This window comes from Manis pentadactyla, chromosome 10 (genome assembly GCF_030020395.1).
Source record: "Manis pentadactyla isolate mManPen7 chromosome 10, mManPen7.hap1, whole genome shotgun sequence".
Lineage (NCBI taxonomy): Eukaryota > Metazoa > Chordata > Mammalia > Pholidota > Manidae > Manis > Manis pentadactyla.
The window spans coordinates 6,383,018-6,402,059 of NC_080028.1; the positions used below are offsets into that span (position 1 = coordinate 6,383,018).

The following is a 19,042-nucleotide window of genomic DNA, read 5'->3' on the forward strand; positions in this document are numbered from 1 at the left end:
TTTGAATAAGGACACCGGTCATACTGGATCAGGGCCACCTAATGACCTCATTTTAACTTGATTATCTCTGTAAAGACCCTATTTCCAAATCAGGTCCATTCGTGGCTACTGAGGGTTAGGACTCCAATATTTTTTTTGGGGGGAAAAACACTTTAACCAAGAACATGGGTATATGGTGGTTTGTTAAACTAATCTCTCCTTTGGTGTATATTTGAAATTTTCCATAATAAAATGTTAAACAAAACAAAAGCCTCTGATGTCCCCTTCCGCCCTTTCAGCTCCAGCCCCATTTCTTGAGGACAGCTCTGAAGGCCCATCTCAGCTCCTGAGCTCCTATGGACCTGGCCAGGACTCCCAACGCGCTTCAGTTTCTGCGAGCTTCTCTGACTCGCTCACCGCGTGGTTCCCGGGAGCGCTGCCCGGTAAGTTCCCTGCGTGCGCATCTCAGAGGCTCGGATAATGTTTCCCGGGGACCCCAACGTCAGCTAAGGGGCTGCAGTTCCAAGGGGCTGGTGGCATGACAACTGATGGTTGCTATGACGACGCCGGTAATTATTCCCGGTGCGCCTCTCGGCCTCCTCGCGGCCCTGGCGCTGGGCCCCGCTAAAGGAGTGTTCCCTGAACGAAGCAGTTCGGCGGAGGTCAGGGCGGGGATCGTCCCCGCCTCGGGCACAGCAGGCAGCTCCGGGGCAAGGACGGGAGGGAGATGCTCTCCCAACGTCCCGTCCTCTCAGCCTCCTCGCCCTTGGCGTCTCGGGCTCCGTCCAGCCCCTCGGCGTCCCGCGGCTGGCGACGGCAAGGACTTCGCTACCGCGGCCCCACCACCGCTCTGTGCCTCCGGGAATTTCCTACCCAGACTCAGGCCAAACGGCAGTCCAGTCCCTTTGCGCGTCTGGGAAAGCCTCCAGGCCGAAAGCGGCAGAGACGCCCAGGGGCCCTCGGTTGGGATCCGGAAAAATTCTCATCCAAGCCGCTTGTGCGGCAGCTGAAACGCGGGTGAGTAGCTTGACCGACGCCGCAGTGCTGGCGGGCGGCCGGGGGAGGGCGAACCTCGACTGAGCTTCCATCCAGTTCCATTCGATTCTCCCGCCACCTACACTCCCTCCCCGTCCCTCCCGCCCTTGAGATGGTTTCGTGAAGCCGATTTGCTTCTAGGGACTCGAGGGGCGCGGGGAAGGCTGCTACTCGGGAACCAGGGGCACGGGCGCGCGTAGTGGGGGACACGCGCCCCGGAGAGGCGTGGTGAGTGGGGGCGGGTGGGGCGCGGAAGGGGCGTGGCGGGAGTGCGCGGGGGTGGGTGGGGCGGGTCCGCGCTCCCGGGCGGTGGGAGGAGGGCACGGCGAGAGCGCGCGGGGGCGGGTGGGACGGCGCCCTAGCGGCCGCTGAGAGGCGAGTGTGTGGTGGAGGCGTCCACACTGCGCCTTTCTCCCGGCTTCCGTCCTTCTGGAACCCCTTTGGGGACGGGGCGAGTTTCCGTTCTGGTCGGGACTTGTACTCTTTCGCCAAAAGAGATCCTCCTGAACTGAGGGAGGTGGGGCTGCAGGACGGAGGGGGGCCGGGGCGGCGTCTGGTGGAGGTTTTTGGGGGCCGGGTAGCCAGGCGAAGACCCGCCGCTGCAGAAGCCGAATGCAGGCGTCGCGAGCGGCTCGGGCGCGCGGGCGGGCCGGGTGCGAGGACATCGGGCGGCGCTGCGGGGTTTGAGGTGAATGCCAGCAAAAAGGCCCAGGTGCGGCGGCAGCGGGGACCCCAGAGCGCGGACGCGCCCAGGCACAACCGGAGCGCCCGCTGGCGGTGCCCCCGCCTTACTGCAGCCCCGGCCCGCGCCCTCCACCCGGCCTCCGTGGAGACCTGGGCCTGCGCCGGGAGGGCGCCCGGGCTCCGCGTCCGCGTTCTTGCTCTCACATCGCACTTCGGCTGCTCCGGCTTTGGCCTTAATTTAAAGGGAAAAGGGAAGAAGGGCCAATTTTCCATCTTGTGTGAGAAAATGGAGAGAAATGCACATACTCTAGGGTGTAGTTTTCCAAACTTTAGGTTCGAGAACCGCAGGGGTTAAAAATTAAATAACATCTCTTTCCGTCTTACGAAGACTTGAGATTTTCGTTGGATAATCACTTAAATGTTAAATTTGGAATTGGGCTTCCGATATTTACAGAAAACAGAACAGCTTTGTTTTTACAGTTGTTGATTCGTTTGTGATTTGATTCTTTGAGCTTCCGCTTCTGAAGACCTTCTGGGTCAACTGAGAACCAGAGTCGGCGGGCAGTTCAGGCTTACCAGGCAGGGATTATGAGGACGGTGAGTGTGTTTTAGGTTGAGTTGATGGCGTCAGGGGCATCCTGGGGTCTCTTGTTATTCTAAAACTGTGCCCCTGTTGGGTGAATGGTTGATAGATTACGGTCCATCAAAGTGATGTGGGACACAAAGGGACATAGGCGTGTCCCCCGTGTAGGGCTAAGACCCTCCTCATCTGCATCATTTAGGAGAACATACTGACTGACCAGCAAAGGCTTAGGGAGAACTAGACTCTTCCTTGGTCTCCACCCATCCAGTTTATCACTGGAAAGTTCCAGGTGGATAGGAAAGAAGGGAAATAGACAGTTTATTTTGTCCATAGGATTTGATTAAAAACCTTTAATAGGGAAATAGAAAAAATAGAAGAAACTTTGCTAGACATCCAAAGTTGTGACCCTAGTCCCTAGTTCAACGCCCTGTTTTCTTCACTGAATCTAGGTTGCAGTTATTTTCTGCTTGCCCTCGGGCTGTTTTGCCACCAGCCTGTTAGCTCCCGGGGCCACTCAGCGCGCCGACTCACCCACCTTTCTGGTTCCCCAGCATCAGCAAGATCCCAGTCCAGGGCAGGCTGTCAGCAAAGGTGTGTGGGAGGCAGGAGTTCCCCCCACAGAAGCTGTGTGCAAGGTAGGACCAGTTCTCATTTGGCTTTCTGGCTGTCCTGCCAGTTTGTTCCCTTTCCCAGGGATCTCTAGCTTCCACAGGGAAAGAGTTGGTATTCTCCAGACCTTATGGAGTCTGTATTGTGCCATGTGTTGGAATTGAATTTACATTCAGTGTGTGCATTTTTTGACAAGCTACCAAATCCTTTCCAAGAATATTCTGGTCAAGTGTGCAGTAAGAAGTGACAGTGTAAGAAGGGACAAACCTGACCTTGGCTGGGCCCTGCCACCGACTAACTGGTTCACTCTGGCCCCAGCACCGTGTCCTCGTTCATGGTGGAGCATGATAATCCTTCCCTCATTAGGAATTATTATATGTGTAAAATTGAGATCATAATAGCTAATGTTTATTGAGCACTTGCTATGTACAGCACAGTTCCTAGAATTTCGTATGTATTGAGTCATTTAATAACTGAGAAAATGGCCAGTAGGGTGCCTGGTGCCTGGCTCAGTGTCCAGCATAAAAAATAAATGGTAGATAAAAATAGCCTTAAAAAATTACTGAGAAAAGAGACTAGATTAAAACTTCTTAATGCCACTTGAGCCTGTTGGAAGTGCTATCTACATAGTCCATACCCTTCTATTTTGCTGTGTAGATGAAAACTGGTATATAATGTCCACATGTCATATTTTTAACTGCTTTTTAAGCTTCTTGGTGTGATGTACTTTAAGCTGAAGACTCTGTCGAGTTATAAGCTGTATACATTTTGTTTGAATATTTATATTTTGGCATTGATTATAATGCAAAAGTATTTTTCAAGTGGGTACCTAAGTACCTGAAAGTTATTGTAGGATTAAAAAAAATAGTTATTTAACTTCAATTTATTTATTTTAACATAAAATAATTTCTTTATATATGTATATATACACACCCACAATAATTAGCACAGTTTTGGTATAGTATGTGCTCATTGTGTGGCAGCTATTATTATTATTAGCCTGACCTCTGAAATAAACAGTCAAAATAAAAATATCCATGAGTGTTATAACTTATTTTAGAATATTCTTGAATTAGTTAGGGCCAGAAAGTATAATGGCAAAACATGAAATGGGAGACACCAGCTTACTCATTCAGTATGAGAACGTTCTGGAAGAAGTATGCCTAGCTGCTTTATAAAGGTGGTACACCTGCACAATTGGGAAGAAATCTGCTACATCTGTGGCTACTCCAGATGTAGGCCCTGTGTGTTCAGTCTTGGCATATCTGAAAAACCCTTTTTGTGTTTTTAAGCACATTTTGAAACAACCAGAAGTGCTTCAAACTATGTGCTACTTGTAAGAACATAGGTGATTGCACAATGTTAAATTTTGCAAAAGCAAGGCATTTCATATCTATAAAATAAAGTTTAGCTTATTTTGAGTCTGAAATGAGTTGGTTTTCTGGGTGCTTCTGTTAATTAAAACATAAAGATAAACATAATCATGAAAAAGGAAGCGTGTTTACTCACATGCCAAATGTATCCAGTTCCCATGAAGTTGGGTTTTTCTTTCCTTTCTTCCAGTAGGAAGATAAATGATGAACATCGTAAGCAGGAAGTGTGTGAGGGAAACCTTTGTGCAAGCATGTCTCCCCTTCTTTCTGTCTCCATCACCTCTTCCCCCACCCCCACCCTCCCTTTATACATTCTTGTTTTCATTTTCTTTATTTAGATCTATATCTGCAAAAGCTTAAGCAAGTGATCAATGTTTTATATTTGGTTTAAAATACAGTCAGTGCAGTGCTTTATTTTTTCAAATATGAACAAATTCGTTACCAAGTGGCTATAGATGTCTGCCAGACAGTGTGGGGTTGGATTTGTCTGGGCCACTCAACTAGCTCTGTGATCCTGAGCAACCTTCTCAACCTTTCTGTGCCTTGGGCTCTTGTCTGTAAAATGGGTACAATAAAAATAGCCCACTGCAGGAGCCGTGAGGATGGAATGAGTTAATTTGGTAAAGCAGTTAGAGTCATGCCTGGCATCGGATAAATGTTTCCTAAAATTATTACAGTATTTGTGCTGACTTTGAAAAGCTTGGCTGAGCATGTGCAGCAAGCAGAAGGGCACCTGGGGAAGGGCGGTCTCCCGTGCTGTCCCCAGCCAGCCAGCCCACACCATGCCCTTGCCACTCAGCAATCCCCATGATCACATGCCGAGGATAAAGCCAGGTGTTAGCAAATGGGGTAAAAACAGATTTTATGCAGTGACCACTGCACTGGGGAAAGAGCTGAGCTCCATTTTGACTTGTGCAGAGGTGACTGGGTGTTTTAAAGGGAAAATGAGAGAGTAGGGAGGGGGAGTGAGTCAGAGAAGTGAAAAATTACTGAGTAAGAGGGTGGGTAGATGTCAGTTTGATTAGGCCATTCAGCTGGCAACTACCCCCGCCAGGCATTCAGCCTCCTGTGGAAGCTGGGGGGTGGGGGTGGGCGGCTATCCTCCCAAGGATTACATTTCAAAGGAATGGCTTTGAGAATGACACTTCTTGGGTTTTGAGAGATACATACCAGTCTCAAAGGGACAGAGGAAGGATTTACAGTTGCGAACTTCCTCAAGCTATCAGGGTTCAGAGGCCTGTCTTCAGGTGTCGACTGAAACAAAGGGTAAATGCTTCTTTTGGTTGCCTGAGCTTCCTCAGGCAGGCGTTTGAAGGAGGCCTGGGTCCACATCCCAGGGACAGCCTTGTGCTACTGGAAACCGTGCCCATGTGTGTTCAAATCTCTTAGTGTGGGAGGGGGCTGCGATGGGCTGTGCTGAGAGCTGCAGGTCTTACGGGCGCAGGGGAAGCCTAGTGGAGAGAGGGCTTAGAGGGGCCTGACCAGAGTTTGGCCAAGGACAGAGTCTTTGCCACATTCCTTAGCAGCTGTGCAGAGTGGTCTCTGTCTTTTCGTGGCTGATAGTCCCCTATTGATGGACATTTCGGCCCAGTGTGTTGAAGCTTTTATAAACCCAAGATATTTTCAAGAAAACAAATATATATTAACTCATATGACTTGACACCAAAAAAAACAAATAGTCCAGTTAAAATATGGCAGAGGACCTGAATAGACACATTTTCAAAGAAGATATACAGATGGCCAACAGGCATGTGAGAAGATGTTCCTTATTGCTAATCATCAGGGAAATGCAAATTAAAACCAAAATGAAATATCGCTGCACAGGAATGGCCACTATCCAGAAGATAAGAAATAACAAGTGTTGGTGAGGATGTGGAGAAAAGGGAACCCTCCTACACTGTTCGTGGGAATGTAAATTAGGGCAGCCACTATGGAAAGCACTATGGAGGTTCCTCACAAAACTAAATAAAGAAATACGATATGAACCAGTAACTCCACTTCTAGGAATTGACCCAAAGAAAACAAAATCTCTGGTTCAAAAATATATATGCACCCCTATGTTTATTGCCACATTATTTACAATAGCCAAGATGTGGAAGCAACCTAAGTGTCCATCAGTAGATGAATGGATAAAGAAGATGTGGTACATATACACAGTGGAATATTATTCAGCCATAAAAAAGAAAAATCCTGCCATTTGCCACAACATGGATGGACCTAGAGGGTTTTATGCTCAGTGAAATAAGCCAGGTGGAGAAAGACAAATACTACAGTATTTCACTTATTTGTGGAATTTAAAAACAAAATGAACAGAACAGCAGTAGACTCATAGATACTGAGAAGTGACTGGTAGTTACCATAGGGGTGAGGTCGGGTGGGTGGGGATGGTGAGGGGGATAAAGGGGTATAAAAATTCTCAATCATAATATGGTAGTCACAGGGATGAAAGTACTGCATAGAGAATATAGGAAATAATTCTGTAATATCTTTAAAAAATATTAAACGGAAATTGATTTTTCAAAAATGATTAATGCAGCATGTAAAAAAATGGCATAATAATCAATCTGAGATTAAGTTTTTTTAAAAGACTCATGAAGCATTACCCTTCTCCTAGGACTAACCACATAAAAATGTGTGGGGTAAACTGATTATTACCTGACATGCATGCCTGCTGCTTGGGTTTACAACCTGGTTCTGACAAGTTACACGTCATGGCAAGTTGCATTTACCATCTCTGTGCCTCAGGGTTCGCATCTGTAAGATGGGATAATGACCTCATAGGGTTGTTGTGAAAATTAGGTTTATCGATCCATGTCAAGCTCTTAATAATTGTTAATTAGTTTAACCCAACTTTTTCTTGTTCCACACCAGGCCTAGTGAAGTGTTGGGAAGGATCAAGAATTGCTGTGTTGAGCTTTTGTACCTTCTGTCTGGAATATCTTTCCACTCCTATTCCTGTATCTTGAAAGCCTCTCCAACATTCACTGATGATGTCGAAGGTACCTATTCCCTAAGCAGCTTGATATCCCACTGACTTGCCAGTAGCATCCTGTGTATATTTTCCATTATTGAATTTACTTGTATCTCCATGTATGACAATTTGGGGTTCTTGTCTGATCTTGGCTACTCATTTTTGACACCCTAACTCAATAAACCTTTAAGCACTTGCCGAGAATCTAGGCATGGATGGGACAGCCAAATGGGATGCAATGAAGGTGAAGTTTTCACAAAGAGTACACAGGTCCACTGTGGCTACTAGATTGTAAAACTCTGATCGAGGGTGGAGAGGTATAGCACAGGTAGTTGCTTTGGTTTTAATACATGTTCTGGAAATCTTGAGGAGTCCGCATCTTCAAGGAAAGAGGAGTTGTTTAAAGGTAGGTCTTCAAGGATGCTTACAATTTGATAGGTGGCCTCAGAAGGAGACAGGTGTCCTGGGGAAAATAAGGAACATAAACTTGTCTCTGGGAAAGAATTCTTGTTTGGGGTTGGACTGTTACGGAAAATACTGGAAAAACCTGGACTGGATCACTGACGGAAGAACCAAGCGGCACTCAGAAGTCTTGAAGTGTTGAGGGTTTATTTTACACCAGTGGGCTCAGAGGGGAGTAATGTCCCAAGGTCTGAGCCCTGAACAAAGGCAAGGGGAGCAATATATACCTTTCTGCTTCCGTATCTGCAACATTTCTACGTGCACAGAAATGAGCAAGCAAGGGGGAGTAGGTTTAGGGAGTAAGTGCCTGGCAGAGCGGGGAGTGAAGGGGAGGGGGAGGTTAAGGGAGTTTCTGTTGTCTTTGCTAAGAAGGGCAGCAAGGGGAGCCACCTGGACTAGACTGGTGTCCTTGTAAGTTTTTCCCTATCAGGACATCAGGACGAGTAGGGTGAGATCAGATTATGGGGGACTGTGGAAACTGCACAGCTCTTTAGATACGACGAGAGGAAATAGCCCCTGTGCACCTTAGGCAAAGTCCTACTTAGGTAAGTACAGCCTGTGTTACGGTAATAAGATCAGTGGAATCGTGGGCCTGAGAATTTTTCATGAGAATCCAGTTTCCTATTAAGAGTTTATTTATACATCAGTTTTTGTCCTTAATCAGTAGGAATAGTGAGTGGAATTGAGATCTTTACTGTCTCTCCTCTTCATGAAAAAAATGCTAACGTCCTGACTCGTGAATCCGAAATGCAGCTCGTTTTCCCTTTCAATAGCACATCATTACTGAACAGCTATGTGTCAGCTCACTATTATAATCCTACTGTATTTTGGTAATATTAAGGGCTACGGATAAACAGTACAATTTTTTTGTGTAGGCTTACTGTCTACTTGAAAACCGAGATATAAATACATAAATAGAGTAGGTCGCGGGTTGGCAAAGGTTTTCTGTAAAAAGCCAGGTAGTCGATATTTTAGGCTTTGCAGTCATAGAGAGTTACAACTATTCAACTCTGTTATTGTAGCATGAAAAGCAGCCATGGACAGTCCCTAACTGAATGCATGAGCATGGCTTTACTTATGGACACTGAAATTTAAATTGCATATAATTTTCAGGTGTCATGAAATGGTCTTTGATTTCTGTTCAATTATTTAACAATATAAAAGCCATACTTCGCTCCCAGGCCATACAAAATCTGGTGGCAGTCCAGATTGGCCATAGTGTGTCGGCCCCTGCAACGGACTGTGATAGAGAAAGGTACAAAATGAGGAAGTGATGCCGGGGTTCTTGTTCGCAGGAGTCAAAGAATGAACTTCGTGAACAGACAAGGCAGGAGATTTACAGAGTTTTTATTCAGATACAGAGAGAGCTTTATTCAGGATAAGAGAAAGTATGGAACTCCCCGCAGGTGCAGGGAGGGGCAAAGTTGCGTTTGGGGTCTCGTGTCTAGGGTTTTATGCCTGCTGCAGTGGGAGTTTTCTATAGTTTCAGCAAGAATCCTAGTTATATTTTAACCTATTTCTGTGAAGGTTTCCAGGATACCTTATTGTAAGCTAATAGGCCTACATGACTATGAGCAATGAGCTATTCAATACCACTGGGTCCCAATGCCGAATAAATTGTTACATAGTTTCAATCTCAAGCACCCTGTTTTGTAAGACTTTGTCCTTTTCCAGGGCCCACACTGCACTTTACCTGGGTGGGAGTTATGCCCTGCTGCCTTCCTATCTCAGAGGGAGCAGAGGTTAACTATCTGTGCAGGCCTGGGGCAGGTTCAGAGGATGCTTTCCGGAGGAGGGGAATTTTACCCAGGCTTTGAAAGGTAGGCCTTCGTTTGCCTGGGGTCAATTGAAGGGGGTGGGAGGGTAAGGACAAGTGGGAGGTACCTTCCAGGCTCCGAGAGCACAGGCAAAAGGGTGGAAAGGCCTGAAGTATGTGGATGTTTGGAACCATGAATGGTTTGGTGTGGCTTCACAGGGGTAACAGGAAGCAGGGGAGCGGCTGGCAGGGAAGTTGGGCCAAGTTCCGCAAAAGGCTTTTATTGCCATGCCAGCGAGTTTGGATTTTATATCATAGGCAATGGAACCTTTGGACGTTTCCCAGGAGGGAAGCAATCAAAGTGTACCAGTATCTTACACAGATGTGGAGGGTGGGGGCACAGAAGCTGGGATAGAAAAGGGCCAAGATTGTTGGTGCAGGGTTGGCAGGTGGGGCAGGAACTGGGTGGGAGGGCCGCCCCACATCGGGGGTGTGGGCACTGCCAGAAAGGACGACGCATTAAGTGGAGACCAGGGAGTGATGCCAAAAGCTGGGAGCCAGAAAACAGCCTGGCAGGGCACTGTGTGCAGGAAGAGGGGCTGAGAGCCAGAGGTGGGCACGGTGTGCAGGGCAGAGGGGTTCCCCCAGCGCCTGTAGAGGCCGGGCAGAGCTGTAGGAAAAAGGTGTCAATTTTTATTATAAAAACAACACTTAATAATTTTAAAAAAGTAAGACAGTACAGGGATGTATGTACAGCCCTCCCTCTAGCCCTCTGCCCTCCCACACCTAGGAGGAATTACCGTCCGCGATTTGGTATGTATCCTTCCAACTCTGTTCTATGCAAATATACATACATCTTTTTAAATAAAAATGGGAAGCGTGCATATTTTCAAGCAATTTGCTCTTTTACTGAAATATTTATGTCGCAGATACCTTTCCTGTCAGCACATAAAGATCTACCTTATTCTTCTTTAACAGTTTTGTAGTTTTTCAGAGTATAGGTGTAGAATTTGTCACATCTTCGCCTGGTGATGAGCACTTGTCGCCATCCATTTAGCCTTTTAACTAATGCTGCAGTCAGCGACCCGTGCAGCAGGCTGAGCCCTCGGCTCGCCCGGGTTTGCTGTGTGCTGCTGATTAGGGCAGGGGGGCCAGGGCAGCCAACAGGTGAGGGCCACCCTGACCACTTACACGCAGGGCTGAAAAGTGGGTCTTGGCTTGGGTGATACATGAGGTAGAATCACCAGGACCTGGCATTGTAGATAAAGTAGTGGCAGAAATAAAAGTTGATAAAGGTTCTAGTCCATCAGCAAATCCCACCCCAGCTTTATCTTAAGAATTAACCCAAAGTCGGTTTGTTTATTACTCCACCCACCACTGCCCACTCTAATCCAAGCCACAGTCTCGTCCCTGGACCAGGAAAATAGCCTGTCGCGTCTCTGTATACTTCTAGTCTATTCTCCCAGAGCAAATGCAATGATCCTCGTAAAATGTGAGCCGGTTGTGCCTCACCTCAGAACCCAGAATTAAACCCAGCTCCCCACTGAGGCCCCCAGGAGGCTCGACTCAGGGACCATTCATTCCCTCTGAAGCAGCACGTCCCAGCCCCGGGCCCTTCCAGCACTTAGCGCATGCAAGGGCCCTTCTGGTTTGATTCGTTCCTGGATTTGTTTCCTGCCCATCTCCCTGCCAGAATGGAAGCCTCTGGTTAGCACAGGGACTTGTTGCTGCTTTCGCTACTGCATCCTCAGTGCCTAGCACAGTGCCTGGCACAGATGGGTGCTTGGTAAATACTTGTCTGGAATTTTACTGAATGGGTTGCCCTGATTCAGAGCTTTCATTAACACCTTCATTCCCGCAGCGTGGCTACTAAGTGCCTGCTGTGAAGAGGCCCACCCAACCAGACAATCCTGTGTCAACATTTAGTGGGCTTATTGTTACTCTCCTGCCTCTGCTGCCCCCAGGGGCATGCCCTCAGATAAGTCCTTCACCCCTGTGCCCCTCAGCTGCCTCTGTAAAGTGGGCACATGGATCTCATTTCCTTCACGTGCTTGTTGTGAGGATTAAACAAGCTGATGCACGTGGAGCACTAGGAGCCATGCGCACAGACTCGGCTAATACTGCTGTCACTGCTCTCACTACCGCGTGCTGGGCGCTGCTCCAGGTGGTGGAGGAACAGGTGAGAATACATTCCTACTCCTAAGGGGCTCCCATCCGGGGCAGCAGGGCAGCGGGTGCCGACAGCTCAGAGTAGTCCTCCTCATACCAGGTGTGCACAGGGAGCCAGGCGGCATGCTTCCTGCAGGACGTGGCTCCCAAGGGAGTCTTTAATCTGGAGAGCTGCCCTGCACATCTACCTCTCTCACCCAGTCCAGGCCCCGTCTGTGACCTGAGCTCCTGCCCCAGGGTCCTAGCGGCTCCCCTGACGGCCCTTCTGGTGCATTCTCCACTCAGCTGCCGGAATGTGGCCTCCTCCTGTGCTGTTGATCCCTTGCTCACATGGAGCAGTTTTACAGGATTTGCATTTGTAGGTGTTCTGTTTTCTTTCATCCTGCCTGAGGAAATGCCAGCCTCCGTCCTAGGCCCCTGCCCGCAGGGCTCCTTCCTGTCCGCAGGGCTCAGCTTCTTGGTGAGGCCTGTTAACATCAACATATTTACTCGTGGCCCTGGACATTTCCTGATTACTCATTTTTCTATTTGTTTGTTTGCCTTTTCCACTAACCTAGCAGTTCCCCAGTATTTTGGTCTCAGGACCCCTTTACACCCATAAAAATTGAGGATCCCAAAGAGCTTCAGTTTAAGTGGGTCAGTGTTAAAGATGAGAAATTTAAAAAATACGTATTAATGCATTTGAAAATAATAAGCCCACTAAATGTTGACATTAACAGCATATTTTTATGAAAGGTAACTTTTCAAAAACAATGAGTATGATGGCATTGTTTTCCATTTTTGTAAATTTAATGTCTAGTCTAGACACAAAAAGTTGGTAAGACATACTACTTACCCATCAGCCCTTGCTTGTAATTGTTTAGTGGTAAAATATACATAACGCAAAGTTTACCACTTGACCCATTTTGAAGTGTGCAGGTCAGTGGCATTAAGTCCGTTCACACCGTTGTGCAACCATCACCCCCATGCATCTGCAGAACTTTCTTATCTTCCCAAACTGGATCTCTTTCCATGAGTGACAGCTCCTCATTCTCTGCCCTCCCCGCATTTGCTTGGGGTTTTGTCCAGATAATAGAGATGGCTACCTGATTTCTGGAATAATGTTTTCTTTGCCCTAATACAGATTTTCTGAGTATCTACTGTTGGCATCACCAGAGTCAAACATTTGGAATGCCTTTCACCTGAGACCTAGTGCTGGCACATACTCTCTGTGTTTAGGCAGCTTAGTTTTAGGTTGATATGGACATAAGATAAACTGAAATTGATGTGAAAGTGTGTATTCATTCAGAAAATACTTATGGAAGTCTGTTTTGCATTGATTGCAAAATGCACACTTTTTCACCTTTTAGCCTCCCTTAAATTGGGATGAATTTTACTACCAGTGGATATCATAGTTTAATCCTCAGACTTCTTTCATAGTGGTATATAAAGTAATGGTGCCCTTTACAATCAAAGGTAGCTTAGATGTGATGGACTACAGTATGTGTCAGGTGCCTAAGTGTGGTGTACAGCCGTGATCAAAGCAGACAGAAAGGACAGTGGGTAAATCGTAGCTGGCACTCATTAAATCTGCGTTCCTTCCTTCTTTCAAAAACTGGCAGCGAGGCACCTGAAGCCCATGTAGGCTTTGTACATGGCTGCTCTCTCCGCCATTACAACCCAGCAGGTGCTGCAGGCATTTGCAATCTTGGATGCCAATAGAATAAGATGTTCATTGCCTTCTGCCAAAAAATAACATCTTGTTATCATTTTATAACTTACATAGCATTTCTACAGGCATAATTTAACAAACAGGTACTGAGTGAGTGACTTTTCTCATTGGATCACAGCATCCCTTTGAGTCAGGCCACAATTGCATCACCATCTGTTGGGGATGAAGGTCTTGTCCAAGATCAGCCTAATGAAGGGCAGACCTGGGGTGATAATCCAGGTCTTGTGATTCTTGTGCGGATGTGCGTCAAGTCCAGTTCCTGCGAGGAGTGTATCCATGTCTGACCTGTAAATAGCCCTGCTGTTCCTTCTACTCAAGGCTCCATCTTGAGACACCGTCTAGCTTTGGTTTACTCAAAATACTTCAAAGGTAGAGACTTCTCTTGAGTTTCAAGCTAGGCCATAGAGGCTTTCAGGCTCTTCCTATATTTATTAAACAGCTAGTAATTTTCAGAAGTAAAATGGAGGCTAATATTCATGGAGAGGGAACTGGGGTCAAAGACACATTCTGAGGGCATCCTGGAAGCCGAAGACGCGGCCAGGGGCCACGTGGCTCCTAGCATCCGAAGAAACTCGTGCAGCATGATGGCCCTGGCCGCGTCTGGTGCAGGGCTCTGGATTGCTGAGGAGCAGGACAAGGGATGAATTTTACTCTTTAAAATGTGGAACCTTTACCACACGCCAGATGGAGCCCTGCCGGCGAACCCAGGTCCTCGTGGGTAGGAGTTTCCGAGCCACTTCGTGACCGTCCTGTGTTGTGTCCCTCATGGCCTCTGGTGGATGTTTTCACTTTTCTCTCTATGCCTTCCTTTGCTTTTGTTTTGTCCTCACACTTTCTCCATCTTTCTGACTCTCCTCAAGTTGATCTTTTTCTCCTTTTTAATTGAGGAGAACCACAGAAGTAGAGAACTGCACCCAGAGCTTTCAGAGGCCGCCTGGTCAGGTCCTTGAGTCCCCCAGCTCCGTGTGCAGCACCCAGAAAAGCGGCCATCGAAAGGCCCCCTCAGCACCCGTGGCTGGCGCTCTCCAGCCCACCCCAAGGTGTCAGTGTGATGCAGATCATGGAAAAACAGTAAATGCGTGGGAGGTCTGAAATAAGATACCGAGTAACACATTAAGAACCAACTTTGTATCTTAAAATAGATTACATTCACCCTCCCTGATTCAATGTCAGAAAATTTACAGACTTTTTGGTCATTTGGAGGGGTCAGCATAATTCTAAGCTGAAAAAAGTAGACCAGTGTCCCCAGCAGCTAAGACGATCTAAGATGCTGTATAATGCTTTGCACTTTTTAAATACTAATAAGAATCAAATCAAGGGAAAGAGGCCCAACAGAGAGCTGAAAACATCGTCTCCTCCACTACAGCTTGTACAATTTATACATGATAGCTTGATTTTTTGTAAAGTCCTAGTGAATATATTAACAATGTCCTCTTTCTTTGGGTGAAATTAACATTCTGCATGAACCGAAAGTTGATGTTTTTATTTCAGCTTCTCTGTCCTATGGCAGCACTCATGGCTTTGCCACCTGTGCCTGACAGCTCCCACCTTCATACCCCTGACCAGAACCCCTCTGCTGAGCACCCTCGGGCGCCTGGCTGGCTTGTCGGCACCTCTGTGCCTATCCCCTCTGGCCTGTGGGCCTGCTCATCGCTCAGTCTGTCCCACAGTTGATGTAACTCCATCCCCCTGTCGCTCAGGCCGGAGCCCTTCCTGTCGTCCTTTCTCCCCTCTCCTCTTTCCCCCGGAGCCAATCTGTCATGAGATGCCACTGGCACTGTGTTCAAGTAACTGTAGAACCTCCAGCCCTTGCCAGCCCTACTGCTGCGGGCACCCGCACCTCTCCGGCCACTGCCGCAGCGCCACAGCACCTCAGCCCAGCACCCTGCTTCCCCTCTTGCTTCCTAAAACCATTCTCAGCACAGCAGCCAGAGCCATGTCCTGTCCAAAAGCTTGCAATGGCCCCTCCCATCCCTCCATAAGCAGCATCCTTACAATGGCTTCTAAAGTTGGCACTGGCCTCAGTACCTCCCTGAGCTCATCTGCTGACCTTGATCTTGCTTCTTGCCCTCCAGCCACATCGACCTCAGGAACATGCCCTGCTGTCCTGGGCCCTTCCCCTGAACAGGTGCTTGGCCGGCCTCGTTACCCACGTGACCAGTCCCACCATCTCCTTCGAGGCTTTACCTAAACACCACCTCCTCAACCAGGTTTGCCCTGACCATCTGACCCAAAACCGCTCTGTACCCCAGCATCTAGATCCCCTCTCCCCTTCTGCCTTTTCTTTTTCCTTCTATTACCACTCTAACAAGCTCCAAGATTTACTTGCTTGTCATCTCTGTTGTTGTCATTTGTCTCCCTCTGCTGGAATGGAAGCTCTGGCAAAGGGTGGGGAGCTTGCTTTTGCTCCCACGTGTCCCAGGCACCCACCACCTAGTAGGCCGTTCATAAACCGAATGAACCGATGACCGGTACTCAGAGCCTATCCCCTCGGGCTCTGCCAGCCTGCTGTCAGCACCAGCTTCTTACTGGGATCAAAGCTTGGGTTTCAGACAGATTTATCCTCAGAATCTCAGCATGGGTTTCTATCGGAAGGAGGGGAGGGAGAAACGGAATGAGGGAAGGATGTATGGGACATTTGGTCTTGAAGAAAAGAGTGATTTATTTTTCCAGACATTTCAGTGGAACTAGTGAATAAAAAAATTCTAAAACCACAGGTAAGGAGAAATTTCTTTAGGGTGAGAGAGGGGAGCAGGTCACAGTCTAAATGTGGATCCTGTGGGCTGTGTGAAGTTTAGTGTGCGTGCGCCCACCTGCGTGTCTGTGCACAGAGTTCCACAGCCCTCACTGGAGATGCCAAGGACCCATCTCCCACAGAATTTTGGGAGCCCCTGACTCAGGACAACCCCAAATACTTCTGTTGATCACCTGTCTGCCACCTTGGTAGCTAAGAGAGTCACTACTGGATCTTTCTGCTCTGGTTCCCCACTTTGAAACAGTGCAGAAACTTTGTCCAGAGCTGCCTTATGAGCTGTGCAGCCAGGGTAGCCGCTCAGGATCAGGAGCCAAATTGGTGGGGTTTGAATTCTCGTCCCACATGTGCCTGCTGTGTGGCTTTGGATGAGTTACTGTACCTCTCTGAGCCTCAGTTTCTTCATTGCGTAGAGTGTGGATGAGTCATGCTGAACAAGTTAATTCATATAAAAGCTTAAGGCTGTCCTGTGGCATGTGGTAAGTAGGAATACACAATAGGGCTATCTTCACTAACAATACCATACACGGGCAAAATATCCTTGTAGAAAGGATTTGTCTTTCAACTTGAGAAGTAATTTATATTGCATTATAACATGCAGTGTGAGGGCCTACTCAGAATGGGCAGGCCTCAGTTCTGGAAACTTCACAGTCAGTCCCATTGATGTCAGAGGACTTCACCCCAGAAGTTCAGGCTTCAGTGAAGCTCTATTACTTGGAGATTTGGTTCCTGGAAGGCTGTTAAAAACTAGGTAGTAGTATGTGTAACGTATGAAGAATGACAACAAAATATTTTCTCCAATGAAATAGACACTGTATTTTATACTTTCTCAGTGATTTTTAGACTGTTCACATTGGTCATGTCATAGATCAAGAAATACTCTTAGAACTTAACTTAAAAAGAACCCTCAGAGGTAGTCAGAGCTATGCAACAAATTACTTTGCAGCCATGTCTGAATTTTGTTTTGTTTTTGGTCCTTAATGATCAGTATTCTTATTAATCAGACTGGGTTACAGTGACATTTGCATATTTCCAGATATTAAATTCACCTCCCAAGGAGGAAAGCTTGCCAAATATCGAGGACAGTAAAAACATGTGCCCTGTGCTGGTTTCATAAGGCTATACATTTATCAAAACTCATCAAAGGGCACACTTAAAAATGAGCACACATTTTTGAAATCTAAATTATACTCCAATAAAGTTTAAAGAAAAGGTAAGAACTCAAAATAGTCACCCTGCGCTCGGACGGCAGCTCCGGAGAGTTTGTGCAGTGGCATTGCTGCTAAAATCAGTGTGTACTGCCGCGGGGGCTGCTTGGAAAGGTTCAGGCCTCTCTCGGTCACTACGGGTGTGTGGTGGTAGTGGTAGGGACAGTGGTCCACTCCCCAGAGAGCTAGGCCCAACTCCCCGCCACCAATCCCAGATCAGAGACGCCGAAGACCATGTGCTAAGTAAGGTGACTTCTTCCTTGGACCTGCCTCTCAGCTCCAGTGCGCTGCTCCCCCCAGCCCCACTGGCCTCTGGATTTCCTTCCAAAGGGGCTCCTTATGGCTGAGGAACTGGTCTCTCACTGACTACCTGGCGAGGCTTCTGGAAAGGGTTGTGGAAGCAACTCAGAACATCTGTCTGCACAGAACTGGGGGCCTGGGTGAGCAGCATGCCCCTCCAGGAAGGTGCGGGATGACACGGGGCAGAACAGGCCATGGCCCTTCAGCCACATGGGGGAAGGGACCTGCTGACCCAGGGAGTGCTCCCAGCCTGAGAACATGACTGAGCCGCTTGTTGTATCAGCCATCAGTTGCTTGCTAGTGGCTGCGTCCTACATTAGTGTCCCTTCTAGGATGTCTGGGCCAGCCTTGTTTTGGTTATTTTTTTAATGGTGGTTGTATATATAGTTTTAGAAGTAAGGTTGAAGCCATCATTTGATCCTAAATAGACCATCCTGGTCCCATAGGTTGTCCCTGTGGAGGCTCTGTGGCTCTACTTTCGGCATAATGAACTCCTTTTCTCCTTACAGCTTTTAAAAGGGCAAGATGGGGATTTGTGGCTGCTAGTATGTCTCAGGCCTGCAGAATTGGTCACAGGCCAGAAACAACAGGGAATGGGCTTGTGTTTGAGACTTGGTCAGTAGGTGGTACACCTCATCCCTCATCTTCCTATTAAGATGGCTCCTCACCTGCCTTTCTTAGCCGGCCAGAGCAGACAGACGCGGGGCAATCTTTGTGGCCAGCTGAGCCTGGGCTCCAAGTGTCGATTTCACAGTCAACCTTTGGTGTCAGTAGAAGCACATATATTAGCAGCGTGGGCTTTTCACTTCCCTTTCACCTCTCCTTTCTAGCAGAGTCTGCAAGTGAGCCTCAAAAAGGATATCATGAAATACATTCGTGGGCAGAAAAAAAGGCAGAAAGGCGCAATACTTCACAAGTGTGATGGACGTTCTCTTTCATGGCGGTGATTCAGTTACTGCCTGGTCCCGTTTCCTCACGCCACCATGCTGCCCCACCGTAGTCATTTGTACGTGCCTTCTAAGGTCATCGATTCATCTAGCAGCTTGCTCTGAGCCCAAGCAGAGCAGCCTTGCGCTGTCGAGGGGGTCCATAGCACGAGGTGGACTCTGAAGAGCAGGGAAAGTAATTTTCAGCCTTTCTGAGAGAGACTTTCTCAAGTGAGTCTTGGTGGTTGGAGCGAATGCTCGGCGAAAGGCGAGGCTGTGTGTCCTGGCTTGAGCTGAGCCCTGGACCTTGGGGAGTAAGTAAGTGGTTAGGCCGGGAGAAATGAAATCATTTGCCCAGGATCTGCTGACTTCCGCCTGGACAGGTTTGTCCCCTAGACCATGCCAACTGCATTATTTTATTTGATTTTTTAAACTCTGGAGGAAAAGGAAATCATTTTCATAGTCACTGGATATTTGTGATATTATTCTGTATTCCAGTTTTTAAAAATTTGTTAGCAATATTT

The 19,042-nt window shown here is 47.6% G+C and overlaps 1 protein-coding gene across 1 annotated transcript; it reads left to right on the forward strand.

Annotated features, from left to right (window-relative positions):
- Nucleotides 1-335: 335 nt before the first annotated feature.
- On the forward strand, nucleotides 336-18,767 carry LOC118935326 (uncharacterized). Its single transcript, XM_057508339.1, has 4 exons — nucleotides 336-422; nucleotides 610-996; nucleotides 9,371-9,516; nucleotides 18,426-18,767. Exons 1-4 carry the CDS (start codon nucleotides 336-338, stop codon nucleotides 18,436-18,438), a joined length of 633 nt encoding a protein of 210 aa, XP_057364322.1. The 3' UTR covers nucleotides 18,439-18,767.
- The last annotated feature ends 275 nt before the right edge of the window (nucleotides 18,768-19,042 follow it).